Here is a 14,540-nt window from a genome sequence, read left to right on the forward strand (position 1 = left end):
CAGAGAGAAAGCGGACTGAGAAGAGAGCCACAGAGGAAATAACTGGCCTTGCGCCCGAGGACGCGGCAGAAGCAGCAGCAGCGCCATACTGCCGGCGGCACCGGCGAATTCACGGGATGGCTACAGCAAGCTGAGGTGAGCCACTGCGGAACAGCCAGGCGGGATTTCTCCGCGCAGAGAGCATCTAAAGCTCCCAGTGGCCGAGCTCAGCACACGCTGCAGGGATTCAGAGTAGAAATCAAAATCAAGAAGAAAAACGCCAGCCCCATAGCCGAGGGCGTAGCAGCGGCGCCATATTGCCACCGGCGGAAGCAGCACCGAATTCAGCGAGGCCAGTACAGCCACATCTGCGTACTCAAGAACAGTGAGTCAAATTGCAGGCCACAGAGGAGAAATCCCAGTACTGTACTCCCTGGGACTTGACCCAGTGGGGGAGGGGTGGTGGCAGAGATATCACACCATAGGAGAACGTGCAACCTGGCACCCCCCACAGTCTAAAGCAGCCTCTATCGACTCTCTGGGTCGGAGACTCTGTGATACAACCCAGTAAAGGAGTAGTGGGGTCTGAGATACTACTGACTCGAGATCCAGAACACCTTAAGGGAAGTCATAGTGACCCAAGGGAAGAACCCAGAGAAGGCACAAACATCGGAAATCATGGGAAAGAGGAATAATACTGGAGCAATTAATGCCCACAACCCCACAACATCAGAACCCGATAAAACAGAAAATCAGAGATTTCTAGAAGATCAAATCAGGAAAATAACTGTAGAAATAATAGAGGTGCTTCGAAAAGAACTCAGAGAGCCAAAAAGAGATAAAGGATGCAATTAATGAAGTAAAGGCCTCAATTCAAAGCACAAACAACCGATTAGAACACATGGAGAACAGAATCTCGCTCTTAGAAGATGATCATTCCAAAAATGAACGCATAGTTTCTAATCTAGGAAAAAATATCTGACAGCAGGAATCTGATATTGAAGAAATATGGGCCCATTTTAAGAGAGCTAACCTAAGAATAATTGGAATAGAGGAGGGAAAAGAAAGTGAAACCAAAGGGCTCAACAATCTCTTCAAGGAAGTAATAGCAGAAAATTTTCCAAACATAGAGCAAGAGGTTGATACAAAGGTCCAGGAAACTTATAGAACTCCCTTTAGACAGGATCGGAGAAGAGCATCCCCACGCCACATAATTGTCAAAATGACCAGTGTGGAAGCCAAGCAGAGAATCTTAAAGGCAACAAAAACAAAGGGCCAAGTGACATTCAGAGGCAAACCAATTAGAATCACTCCAGACTTCCCAAACCAAGTCATGAGAGCCAGAAGGGCTTGGAGTAACATATTCCAAACTCTGAAAGAAAACAACTTCCAGCCAAAAATTTCCTACCCAGCAAAACTTTCTATCAAATTAGATGGGGAAATAAGAAGCTTCCATGACAAACAGAAACTGAAGGAATTTGTCTTCAAAACCAGCACTAGAGAAAATACTCAAAGAGATTAACTACAAAGAAGAAATAGGTAACACACACCAGAACCAGAGAAACAAGAGTTTCCATCCAACAGACAATTAAGATTGGTTATCTGTGGAGATTCATTATTTATGTTAGTCTTTTACCTATCTCTAAATGGTATTGTTTGCCTTTATTGTTGTTAATTTTTAGGATTTCTAGTTGGAATATTAATATACCTTCAGATATAGCAATTGGAAATATTTTATCCCATTCTATTAGTAACTGTTAACTCTGTTTACATTGTCTTTGGATATACAATTTTTTTTTTATTTTTTAGGGAGTCTGTATACTCCTCTGTTGCCTGTGCCATTGAAATCATAACCAAGAAATCACTGCCAATTTCAATGTTGTGAGGTTTTATGACCCAGATTTTCTTCTAAAAGTTTATAGTCTTAAGATTTATATTTAGGTCTATTATCTATTTTGAGTTAATATTTGTATATGGGATTAGGTAAGGGTCCAATTTTATTCTTTTTCATGTAATTATTATTTTTTAACAATATTTAGTTAAAAGATTAATATTTCAACCACCAAATATTCGTGGAAACCTTGTCAAGAATAACTTGACAATATATGGAAGAATTTATCTCTAGGCTTTTATTTAACTCCAATGGTTTATATATCTGCCTTTAGAATAGTACTACACTGTTTCAATTATTGTAGCTTTATATGGTTTGAAATCAGAAAATATATATCTTCTAGCTTTGTTCTTTTTCAAGATCGTTTTGGGTACCTAGACTCCATATTCCATATTAGGATAGATTTTTTTCTGAAAAATAAATATATAAATATATGATAGTTTCATCTAAAAAAAATAGAAAAAAAATATTCTCTGGTAAGAAAGAAAGCAAAAAGAAATATTGAAATGTTATCTTTAAGTCATCAAAAGCTTGGTATCAGACAAATGAAACTGTTATGTGAGATTATCATTTTTAATTTTAGATAAATTGCCATAATACTAGATGTCAACTACTAAGCCAAGCATGGGAGGGAGGGATAGGGAGAGAATGGGGTGGGGATTGGGTGGGGGCTGACTGGGAAAATTGTGCATGTATGTCTACAAAAGTATGTATCCTACTATGATGTATGAATACAGTGCACCAATAAAAAAAATAAAATAAAATATAAAAATTAAAAAAAAAAAGAACCCATGTGCATGGCTCTTGGCCTCACTTTACACATCCTACTCATATCTTTCTCTGAAGGCATTTTTCTCCATCATTCACTCTCAAGAAGCATGGAAGGGAAATAGAGTTTTCCCTTGGTTCATGCATGTTAGGTTGAAAATAGAGTTAGGGGGTTTAGGAGGGAGGCAAAAACACCAACCAGGTTATCAGAGACCACTGTTTTATTTGACCTGGCCCCCTCTGGAGTCAGCCAGCTGTGGGAGAAGGGACCAATGGGCCACGCGTCTGGAGAGTTGCGCATAGTCCTGATTGGCTGGCTGAGTCATGTGGCGGATCGAAGGCACCGCTGTTTTATAGGCATGCCAATTCTCTCACGATATCTGTAGCATCGTGACATTTGGAGTCTCAATGCACCTGGAGTCTTGCAATATCTCTGCTTCTGGCTTCCGGGGTTCCACTGTGAGATCACGCGGGGAGGGACCCAACTAATCATCCCGGCCTTTTGGTGATAATGGATGGAGATTCGAATCTCAAACTACTTCCTGCTGTCAAGGGGTGTTGTACGGGGTCCCCTTGGTCGGGCGAGGTCAGGGTCCTCCAGAAGTGGGCAGGTGGGAGTATGGCTGCAGTGTGAGTCGGAGGTTACCCTGGACAGCTTGGTGAGGGCATTCAAGGAGACTAACAGCTAAGGAGCTATTAAAGAAAAGGCAAATCGTGAGATTAGTGAGTGGGGTTGGGTCAGTCTGGTCAAATGAAAACATGCTATTGGGGCAGGAGCATCAGTAACAGATTTTAGGGAGTTTAATAGTTATGGCCGTTTGGCATCTGGAGAGGGAGAGCATCATACTATGTAAGCCAGTGGACCTGCTAAAATAAAAATATTAAAGAGAATTATGTCAAGAAAAACGAAGCTTAGTGGGCCCCAAAACTGCATAAGACAATTTGTCATAAGGCTGTTGTAGCGGAGCCCTTTGCAGACTCTGCCTGAGCTTCAGGAAGAGCAATTTTGTCTGTAAAAGAGGGCCTGTAATGCATGGTCATGAGAGCTTGCCATCAATTCCCTTTACCAAGATCAGAAAAGGAAAAACTAGAACCTGAAAGGATGGAAGCACTGAGCAGGCAACTAAAAAGGAGACTGGCTTATCTACTACCTGGAGAGTTACCCTGGGCTGGCAAGGAGGATGGGGGTTGAGGGATCCAGGAGCCATCAGTCTTCGGCCAGGCTGAGTAGGGCCAGCCAGCAGGACCTGGTCTGGAAAGGTGTCCCCCTGTGCCGAGGCACCTGGGACTCACCGCTTTTCCAAGGGCACTGTTCCAGTGGCTCTCCTGGCTGCATGCTGGGCACAGTTTGATTGGTGGGCTTGGCCTTGCCGCACTTGAGGTAGTCGTCGTTGCTGTCCTCCACCCCTAGGTGGCGCTCCAGAGGGCTGAGCCACCACCGCCAGCTGAAGGGCAGCTACCAGGGATCTGCCTTTTGGCAAAGTCGGAGTGTACACTCCATCTCTGCCTGTTCCTCTCTGGAATCAAAACTTTAAATGCCATGTTAACCAAATCTTGGGTAGGGGTATGAGGACTGTCTTAAGCCTTTCTTAATTTTTTGAAAATCCTCCTGCGTTGGTTCCTTAAGGGAGGAAGACGGGGAAACAGAGCAGGTTAGAGTAGGAGGCTGTCCTGGGATAGGATGATGACGGGGCGGTGAGGAGAGAACCTGTAAATCGGTGTCCACAGAAAGCAGCACCTACAAGCCAGCCCAGTCAGACTCTGGCATCCACATATCACCACAAAATGTGGACTGTGCCTGTGACTTAGCAAAATTGCAGGCTGGCGCAGGCCAAGATGGCGACTGTGTGACATCACATGGTCATGACCGTGTAATGTCACAAGATGGCGGCCAAGATGGTGACTGTGACATCACCAGGCAGCAACTATGTGCCATCATAGAATGGCAACTGGAGGGAAAATGGCAGCTGATGGGGGAGAACATTTGGAGGAATGGAATGCAGGGGAAAAAACCCTGGACATAAAGACTTCTGACCATTTACCAGACCACTTACAAAGTTGTTAAACCATTTTTGGGCAACTGTAACCCATTTCCCAACTTGTATCAAGGCCAGACAGGTGCTCAGGGCATAAGTCCTCTGCTAGTTTGGAGGTTCGTCTTCCCATAATTGGTTCACGGGTGAAAATGAAGAAGAGGAAATAGACATCTCCATTTTTCTGATCATCTGGAGGGTGGTCCCAGTGGACCAGGGGACAGTGGGTCACTAAATGCTTGGATTTGGGGGTACCAGTGGACTGGAAGACCCAAGTCTGGAATCTGCTAACCAAGGGAAGGAGAGGCAGCTTACTAGAGTGAAGTGTTGTCGGCCAGCGCTGGCTGTGGCAGAAGTGCTGAGAAGCTGCTGGGGGTGTGGTGGAGCCAGGGCGTGTGGCGCCTGTGCCTGGTGTGGGCGGCACTGGCAGCCGGCACAGGTTGAATCAAACGGTGGCGCGTAGGTGGTATGGCTTGTGGGGCCCGCGGTGTGGCAACAAAATGGCTTCCAGGCACACAGCAGATGCTGAGGTCGGGCCATGGGGCACACAGCCCAGCAAGCCTGGTTTGGGGGTGGGCAGAACGGAGCGGTGGCAGCGAGTGGAGCTATGCCTGCAAGTCAAGCCTAGCCAGGGTGACTGTGGTGGACGCCGAGGCCTGACCGTTCACCAGAGGTTCTGGCGGTGACCAGAGCCAAGCTGGAATGGTGGTTGTGGGAGGTCTAAGTGGCAGGCAGAGGTCCTGGCCTGCGCAGGCAGTGGGCAGGCAGAGCAGGCGCCAGTGGCCGTGGGGCGTGCACCCCCAACGAGCCTAGCTCGGGGTGCATGGAACTGTCAGCATGGCAGCCAGCAGGGCCTGCAGTGGCCGCACAGAGCCTGCAAGTGGTGGCGGGATTGGAGCCTGTGTGCCATGGTGGCAGTGGATGGAGCCACACCTGGGAGCCGAGTGCCAGCGCAGGACCTCGCGGTCGAGCTGCTGGCGGGTCGGAGAGTCCGGGGCTCAAAAACAGAGAAAAAAAAGAGAAAGAAAAGGGGAACCCCCTCCTAAAACTCCTCCTGGGTTTTAGCACCAGAATGTTAGGTTGAAAATAGAGTTAGGGGGTTTAGGAGGGAGGCAAAAACACCAACCGGGTTATAAGAGACCGCTGTTTTATTCGGCCCCAACCCTAGTACCCTCCGGAGAGTCAGCTGGCTGGAGGAAAGGGACTGATGGGCCACACATCTGGAAAGTTGCGCATAGTCCTGATCGGCCAGCGATTCTCTCGTGACGTCTGTAGGATCGTGATGTTTGGAGTCTCAATGCACCTGGAGTCTCATGATATCTCTGCTTCTGGCTTCCGGGTTTCCGCTGTGAGATCATGGTGGGGGGGGGTGGCCCAACTTATCAATGCATACTTTGCTTTTATTCTTTTGGTACTAAAGCTTGAACTCAGGATGCTCTACCTCTGAGTTACATTCCCAGCCCTATTTTATTTTTTATCTTGAAACAGGGTTTTGCTAAGTTGCTGAGGCTGGCTTCAAACATTCAATCCTCCCACAGTCTCCCAAGGACTAGGATTACAGGCATGTGAGAACATGCCTGGTCCTATGGGGCATCTACCTATATTAGCCTCTGGTATCCTTGTAGAAGCCAGAGTTGTAAAGTCTACCTAGGTTACCTGCAGATATTGCCCAGAGCTCCACATCTGCCTCAATGAAGCCTTTGTAAAGCTAGTGGCCTCTCAAAAGCCATTGTTACATCTGAGGGTCAAGGAGTATAAAAGAATACTTTACAGATAGTAATTTTTCTAAGTAGAATAAATCTGATTTAATAAAATGGCTTTTTTTTTTTTTTTTAGCTGGGCGTGGTGGTGCAGGCTTGTAATCCCAGCATCCAAGAGGCTGAGACCGGAGGATCACAGTTCTCAGGCAGCCTCAGCTACTTAGTGAGGCCCTCTGCAACTTAATGAGACCCTGTTTCAAAATAAAGTATAAAAATTAGGGCAGGGAGTGTAGCTTATGCCCCTGGGTTCCATCCCCAAACCCGCAAAAAAAGAAAAATAATAAAAAATAAAATGGATTTTTAATAAAAAGTATTTATAAAATGTATTGTGATCAATTTCAGTCAAATTAAATATTTAAATTTCTCCTGGTAATAGCACTCAGCAGAAAAATAAACCAACCTGAGGTTGTTTTTGTTTGTTTTGTGGGTCTGGGGATGGAACTTGGGGGCATTCGACCTCTCAGCTATACCCCCTGCCCTATTTTTATTATTTTGGAACAGAGTCTCACTAAGTTAGGAGAGCCTAAGTAGCTGAGGCTGTCCGCAAACCATGATCTCTGATCTCAGCCTCCTAAATGCTGGGATTACAAGCATGTATCACCACGCCTGGCTTGAAATTTATTTTATTTATTTTTTGGTGGTACTGGTGTTGGAACTCAGGGGCTTTTCTACCTCTAGGCTATACTCCCGGACCTCTTTTATATTTTATTTGGAATCAGCGTCTAAGTTGCTGAGAGCCTCACTAAGTAGCTGAGGCTGGCTTTGAACCTGTGTGATCCTCCTGTCTTAGCTTCCCAAGCGCAGGGATTACAAGCGTGAGCCACCACGCCCAGCGAGATTTTGTTTTAAATGTAGATATTTTTGGTTTTTTTTGGAAAGTGAAAAGTTGGTTTTTTAATTTAATGGAAAAAAGTAGAACATTGCCTATTTTTAAGCTACCATTTAACAGTAGTATTTTAGGAAATTTTTGCTTTAATTTGGATCTAGAATGTCCCCCCAAATTCATGTGTTGGAATCATGGTCTCCCATGCAGCCAGGTGCAGGGATGGGGCACTGCTGGGGAAGCAAGTCACTGGGGGTGTGGTCTTGAGGACAGGATCTGTCTTTCTGCCTCCTGGCTTCCAGGGGCTGAGCCGCTCTCCTCTGCCAAGTCCTTCTACCATGACCTTCTGTCTCAGCTCAGGACTGGAATAATGGACTTGGCTGACCATGGGCTAAGACCGCTGAAATCATGAGCCAAAAGAAGTGTTTCCTCTTCTTCAGTTGTTCTTGCTAGGCAATTTGGTTAGAGAGAGAAAAGCTGATTAACACAAAATTGATATCAAGGAGTAGGGTCGTTGTTGTGACTAACCTCATCATGTGATCCAAAGGCTTTTGGAACTGGTTTGTGAGATGCAGGCTAGAGAAGCCTTAGAATGTTGTGAGAGCTTAATGGGAACTTATGATGAGAGCTCAGAGATCTAACGCCAACTGGGATGCAAACAGTAAAAATGTGCGATGAGGTTTCAGATGGAAATGAGGAATTTACTGGTGATTTGACTGGAGGTCACTTGTGTTACATTTTGGCAAAGAATGTGTCATTCTGTCCATGCCTTAAGACTTTCTGTGAGATGGAATGTAAAAGTGATGCCTAATTAATCTGACGAAAATTTCAAGGAAGCATAGCATAGCATTCACACTGTAGCATGGGTATTGCTGACAGATTTAATCCAGGGTTATTTTAATAATTGGGAGCAGAAAGCAGAGAGGAGAGATTTTAAAAACTAGAAGTCTGGCCACAAAAAACAGGTGTAAAATTGGGGCCAAAAAAAGGCATGGTTGCTGAAGAGATTATTGACACTAAAGGGAAGCTAGTACTTTGCACAGTAACAACAGGAATGATGCCTTGAGGCCTTCTCAGGAACTGATCAGATCTTACCTATTTTCAGGTGCCAGGGTCATAAAAATTAAAACTCATTTGAAAGACACTGCTCTAAAATGGGACCTTTAGAGTTCCCTGCTCACACAGGGTTGCCTAATAAGTTGTTTCTCCAAGACTCATTTCATCGTGCTCAGCCAATTGTACTCAGAGGCCTCCAAGGGGGCCCAGCTACTGCTCAAACTGTCAGCAGACTATCATCCACATAGTACTGGTTCTCTAGGAATACAGGATGCTGAAATTAAGATGTCATGGATGCTTTCACTAAGATTTCAAAGGAAGGCCTGGAAATGCTGGCCACACCTCAGGGCCAGAATCCTTGCAGGTGGCCCCTGAAAGCATGATATGTAAAACTGTGGGAGTGAGGCTGAAACTCTAATGCCTGGGAACTAAGGGATGCCAGGAACATGGAATATCTGCAGAGATATCTCTCTGAGGAAAACTGCAAAGAGATCATGTGGCTGTGCCCAGAAAGGTCAGGAACAGGGTTTGAGATCAAGCCCTTTGGCAACATTTCACCACTTTGTGCTCCAGATGCGAAATGTGGATCTCCAGGACTTAATATTTGCACATCTGGGTTTGGTGTCATCCTTCTTTCTAAATTTTTACTCTGTGTTACTGTGTAGCTTGCTTTTTAATTTTTATAGGTCCTCATAGCTAAGAGCTAGCTTGAGTCTCAGAGGAGACTTTAGACTTTGACTTTTGAGCAATGCTAAAACTATTAAGACTAAGGGGGCTCTTAGAGATGTGAGAAGGGCATGGGCTTTTAGGGGTTAGGGGCAGTTTTATGATTTAGATCATAACAATGTACCCCAAATCCTCATGCATTAAAATCACTGTCCCCAGTGCAGCAAGGTTCAGAGGCGGGGCATGGCTAGAATAGGGGATCACTGGGGTGTGGCTTGAGACCTGTATCTGTCCCTGCCCCTTCCTGCCTCTGCATCCTCTGTGGAGCAGCTTTCCTTGGCCATGTCCTTCCACTGTGATGTTCCGCCTTACCTCAGACCCAGAGCAATGGAGTTGGCCAACCATGGACTGAGACCTCTGAAACCATGAACTAACATAAATGTTTCCTTCCCTACGCTGTTCTTGTTAGGTAATTTGGTCACTGTGATGGAAAGCTGATTAACACATACATACTGTGATGAATATGATGTGTTTTATAAAATGGATAAGTATCTTAATGCCAATTTGAATATGGAAAAATATATGTGTTAAGAACCACACTGAACAGCCAAATGGGATTAAAAAAAACCCTCAGTTACCCACCAACCCCGCCCCCCCCACACACAAAGAAAACAAAACAAAAAAGAAAAACACTTGGTCAGTTTGAAAAGAGCCATTAGGTGACCACTCATTTCTGTAATACATGGGATGCAGGGTTACACAGTCAACATTAACTTCCTAAAGTGCATCTTTTGCAAGATTTATCTAGGAGAATTTTAAGATAAAATATAAACCACTTAACACAGACATGCAATAACAAAACTAAATCACTGCAGTGTAAGGTTTTTAAACTACTTTTAAAACTTTTGATTCACCAAAGAATGAAGAGGTCAAATACAGTAGCAGTCTCATTCTCCAACAGTAGGCATCATGTGCTTTTGTTGTTTGGCAAATCTTTTGGAGTCGAACAAAAATAATGCAGTCTAAACAGTATTTCTTTTGTCAATATAATACGATTCCTCGGTCAGAACAGCAAGGTGCAGAGGAAGAGCTAGATTTTTGGGAGTTTTGGCGCATTAACCACAGGATTTGCCTCCTGCAAGTATCTCCTCCCAGCGCTCTTGTAATCATAGGTGCAGCCGTGAGTTTCTGCATAGCGATGAGACGCACAGAAGTTGTTTCCACATCTAAAGCATAAAAAGAGTTTTTATGAAAAGTCAGATTTCTATAAAAGACTCATCTCTTTGGGAGAGAGACCCTTGACTTTTGGCAGTCCAGTGGAATCCCTTTGAGTCTCCTTAGCAATTTTGGCACTGACATTTTCCTCTTACTTATAGGCACATAAACCCCCCTCAAAAAGAACAAGTTATTTGCCTATGAATGGCTGTTTATAATAAAAAAACATTATAGAAAGAAAGAGTAAAGTTGCAAAAGCTGATTTAAAAAGATTATGCTTACTAATTTTGAAAAAACTTTAAATTTCTGAGAAATCCAGTCTCATAAGAAAGTTATGTAAAATTTAAGAATGCCATGAAAAGGTTTTAAAAACATGTTTCTAGGGTTGGTAGTATGGTTCGGTGGCAGAGCACTTGCCTAATATGCATAAGATCCTAATTCAACACCCAGTACCACAACATACACAAAAAGTTAAATATTTCTATTAAGGCTGTTTTCATTTGAACACATTATACTCTAAAAAGCAGCAGTTATTTTCAATGCCTTGCCTCACCCTAAGAGCAGATACCACCCTTGAAGGATATTAATCAATGCTAATGAAAAATTATTTAAAAATATATTTAAAAATATTTAAAATATATTAAATATTTAAATATTTAAAAATATATTATTCATCTGCTTGGAAATAAAAGCTTACCATATAACTTAAAATTTACTGTAAGCAGGGTGTGGTGGTATATGCTTGTAATCCCCGCGCTTGGGAGGCTGAGACAGGAGGATCACACAGGTTCGAAGCCAGCCTCAGCTATTTAGTGAGGCTCTCAGCAACTTAGTGAGACCCTGTTTCCAAATAAAATATAAAAAAGGTCTGGGAGTATAGCCCAGAGGTAGAAAGCCTCTGGGTTCCACTCCCAGTACCACCAAAAAAAAAAAAAAACCCAAACCATATATATATATATATATATATATATATATATATATATATATCTGTAAATTAAACTTGGTGTTTTTTCAATTTAAAATCAAAACTTGGAGGAAGGGTTCTTCTAGGTAACATTCACCAAAAAGAGAAAGTATATCTAATACAAGATAAAGAAGGCATATCTTCTTCTACTGGCTTGCCTTTTGGGGAACTCATGAGCTACCTACTTGCTCTTTATTTCAGCTAGTTAGAACTACTATTTGAACATCAACTTGATGCTATAAATGGCTGACTTAAACCATGTTTTATTTTGCACAGCCCCCTCGTTGGGTCACCACAGAGAAAGTGTCCTGGTTTCTCCAGCTGGCCAACCTGCCTGCACTCGTAGCTAGTCGCCAGTCCCGTTTTCTTTCCACAAAGACAACAATGCTTTGTTGTTTTCTTCTTGGTTTGAAGAGGGGCCTTCACAGGGGGGAGGTGGTGGGTACACTCTCCTGTTTGGAGAAAGGGACACCTTGATTAACACAGGCATAAAATTATAACTAAGAGTATTACTAAGCAAAACACAAAACACATTCTGTCCTGGTAAATGTCTATGCCATAAAAATTTAATTTGTACTATTTTTGTACTGAAAATTATTTATAGAATTTACACCAACCTTTTTTAAAAGTTGTAGTAGATTTATACTGATATTAGGACATATTTTTTAGAACTTCTTTACATCAACACTTTGTGTGTGTGTGTGTGTGTGTGTGTGTGTGTGTGTGTGTGTGTGGTGCTAGGGATTGAATCTAGGGCATTCTACCTGTGAGCTACACCCCCAGCCGCCCAATTTTTATTCTTTATCTTGAAACATGATCTCACTGAGTTGTGAAGGGTCTCACTAAGTAGTTGAGGCTGGCTATCAACCCTCAATCCTCCTGTCTCATCTTCCCAAGTACTGGGATTACAAGCGTGTGCCACCACACTTGGCTACATCAATACTTTTCTGATTATGGTAATCAGCTTCTATAAAGTATATAAAACATTTTAAAAAACGGAAAAAATATCTGGTTTAAAGTCAGCATTGGCCAGACATGGTGGTGCATACTCGTAATCCCAGTGCTTGGGAGGCTGAGACAGGAGGATCACACAGGTTCAATCAGCCTCAGCTATTTAGTGAGGCTCTCAGCAACTTAGTGAGACCCTGTTTCCAAATAAAGTATAAAATAGGTCTGAGAGTATAACCCAGAGGTAGAAAAGCCCCTGGGTTCTACCCCCAGTACCACACACATACAAAGTTACTCCCCCAGGCCTATTTATTTTTTATTTTAAAATAGGGTATTGCTAAGTTGCTGATGGTCTAAGTTGTTGGGACTGGCATCGAATCTGCAAGCCTCCTGTCTCAGCCTCCCATGTACTGGTCTAGATGTGCACCACCACATCTGGTTTGTTTGTTTGTTTGTTTGTTTGTTTATTTATTTATATGGTGGTACTGGGGTTTCTGGAAGCCCTTCTACTTCCGGGCTACACTCCCAGACCTATTTTTACATTTTTATTTGGAAACAGGGTCTCCTAAGCCAGCGGCGCACGGCTGGCTTCGAACCTGTGCGATCCTCCTGTCTCTGCCCCCCAAGCGCGGGGATTACAAGCGTGCACCACCATGCCTGGCTCCACATCTGGTTTAAAGGGGCCTTGATGAGCCCTTTGAGAACAATGTTGCTGCATTCCAACTGTCCTGTCTATCAACACTGAGGAGCTGCATAGGATCATGGAACTGGTCTTGTAGTCCTAAGCACATCATAGAAAGTGAATTTCTTAATCATGAGCAACTCGTTAATTCTTTGGAAATATCAATTTGATCATTTTATTTTATTTTTACTGTGGTGCTGAGGATTGAACTTGGGGGCTTTATAACTCTGAGATACACTCCCACTCCCAGCCCTATTTTACTTTTTATTTGGAAACAGGGTCTCACTAAGTTGCTGAGGCTGGCTTTGAACCCAGGATCCTCCTATCTCAGCCTTTTAAGTACTGGGATTATAGATGTGCACCACCACACCGACTGTGTGTGTGTGTGTGTGTGTGTGTGTGTGTGTGTGTGGTACTGTGGATTGAATCCAGGGGCATTCTACCTCCGAGCTACACCGTCACTCCCAGTACCTTTTTTTGAAACAGGGTCTTGCTGGATTGATGAGCATCTGACTACTTGCTGAGGCTGTCACTGAAACTGTGATCCTCCTGTTTCAGCCTCTCAAGGCTGGCTCAGTTTGATCACTCTAAAGATAACATATATATATATATATATATACATACACACACATATATACATATATGTATATATATATATGTGTATGCATATATATGTATGTGTGTGTGTGTGTGTGTTGCTAAGGATTGAACTTAGGATCATTCTACCTCTAAGCTACATTCTTGGCCCTTTTTATTTTTTTAATTTTGAAACAAGGTCTTACTAAGTTGCAGAGGGCCTCACTAAGTAGCTGAGGTTGGCCATGAATCTGCAATCCTCCTGTTTTAGTCTCAAGTACTAGGATTACAAGTGTGCGCCACTATGTCCAACTTCAGAATATATATATATATATTTTTTTTCTCCCTAAGTTACTAGATACTTTTAGGGCAAATAAGTTCACATATGTAAAAAGAATTCTAAAGAATTTAAATGTTCTAACAGTATATAGCTTGATTTCACAGTACTACTAGCTTTCTCCAAAATACTTATTAGGGTTTGGAGGCATAGCTCAGAAGTAGAGCACTTACCCAGTCAGCCTAACATCTTAAATTCAATCCCCAGCACCAAGAAAAAATATACTAAATGTTGTACTATTACAACAACTTGATTTTTTGCCTTAAAAGAAAAAAAAAATACATCTGTTATCACATATGAAAGTAATAAATGTTCCTCTAACTACTAACTGAAATGTCTTTAGATTTGACCAAAAAGCCAACAAACCTCATAGTTGTTAAAGTAACAGTACAACTGGGTATGGTGGCGCACACTTATAATCCCAGCACTTGGGGGGCTGAGACAGGAAGACTGGAGTTCACAGCCAGCATCAGCTACTTAGTGAGGCCCTCTGTATCTTAGTGAGACCCTGTTTCAAAATAAATAATAAAAATATTGGGCTGGGGTGTAGCCTGAAGGTAGAATGCCCCTGGGTTCAATCCCCAGCACTACACACACACACACACACACACACACACACACACACACACACTCACAGTAACAGAATAAATACACACAAATGCTTGGTGGCAATCAAAGGCCAAGACATGAGAGGCAAAGAAAGAGCAGGAACAAGTGAGAGAAATGAGAAGATAAATAGCTGCATGTCAGTGGTGCTGGGACCTCTTCTCCATTGCTGAAAAAGGTATGGAAGGAGCCGGGCGTGGAAATTCCAGCATTTGGCAGGCTGAGACAGGAGGAGC

At 43.1% G+C, this 14,540-nt stretch overlaps 1 protein-coding gene across 1 annotated transcript in view; it reads right to left on the reverse strand.

The window, feature by feature from the left end:
- Positions 1–10,066: 10,066 nt before the first annotated feature.
- ZFAND4 (zinc finger AN1-type containing 4) overlaps positions 10,067–14,540 on the reverse strand; it is a gene marked incomplete at both ends in the record, with an annotated part of 41,963 nt that continues 37,489 nt past the window's right edge. Inside the window, 2 exons of the mRNA XM_080694160.1 lie at positions 10,067–10,202; positions 11,490–11,607. Of these exons, the coding sequence (XP_080550286.1) occupies positions 10,067–10,202; positions 11,490–11,607 (254 nt within the window). The remainder of the gene's footprint in view (positions 10,203–11,489; positions 11,608–14,540) is intronic.

The sequence above is a fragment of the Muscardinus avellanarius genome (genome assembly GCF_963383645.1).
Source record: "Muscardinus avellanarius genome assembly, chromosome: 4".
Lineage (NCBI taxonomy): Eukaryota > Metazoa > Chordata > Mammalia > Rodentia > Gliridae > Muscardinus > Muscardinus avellanarius.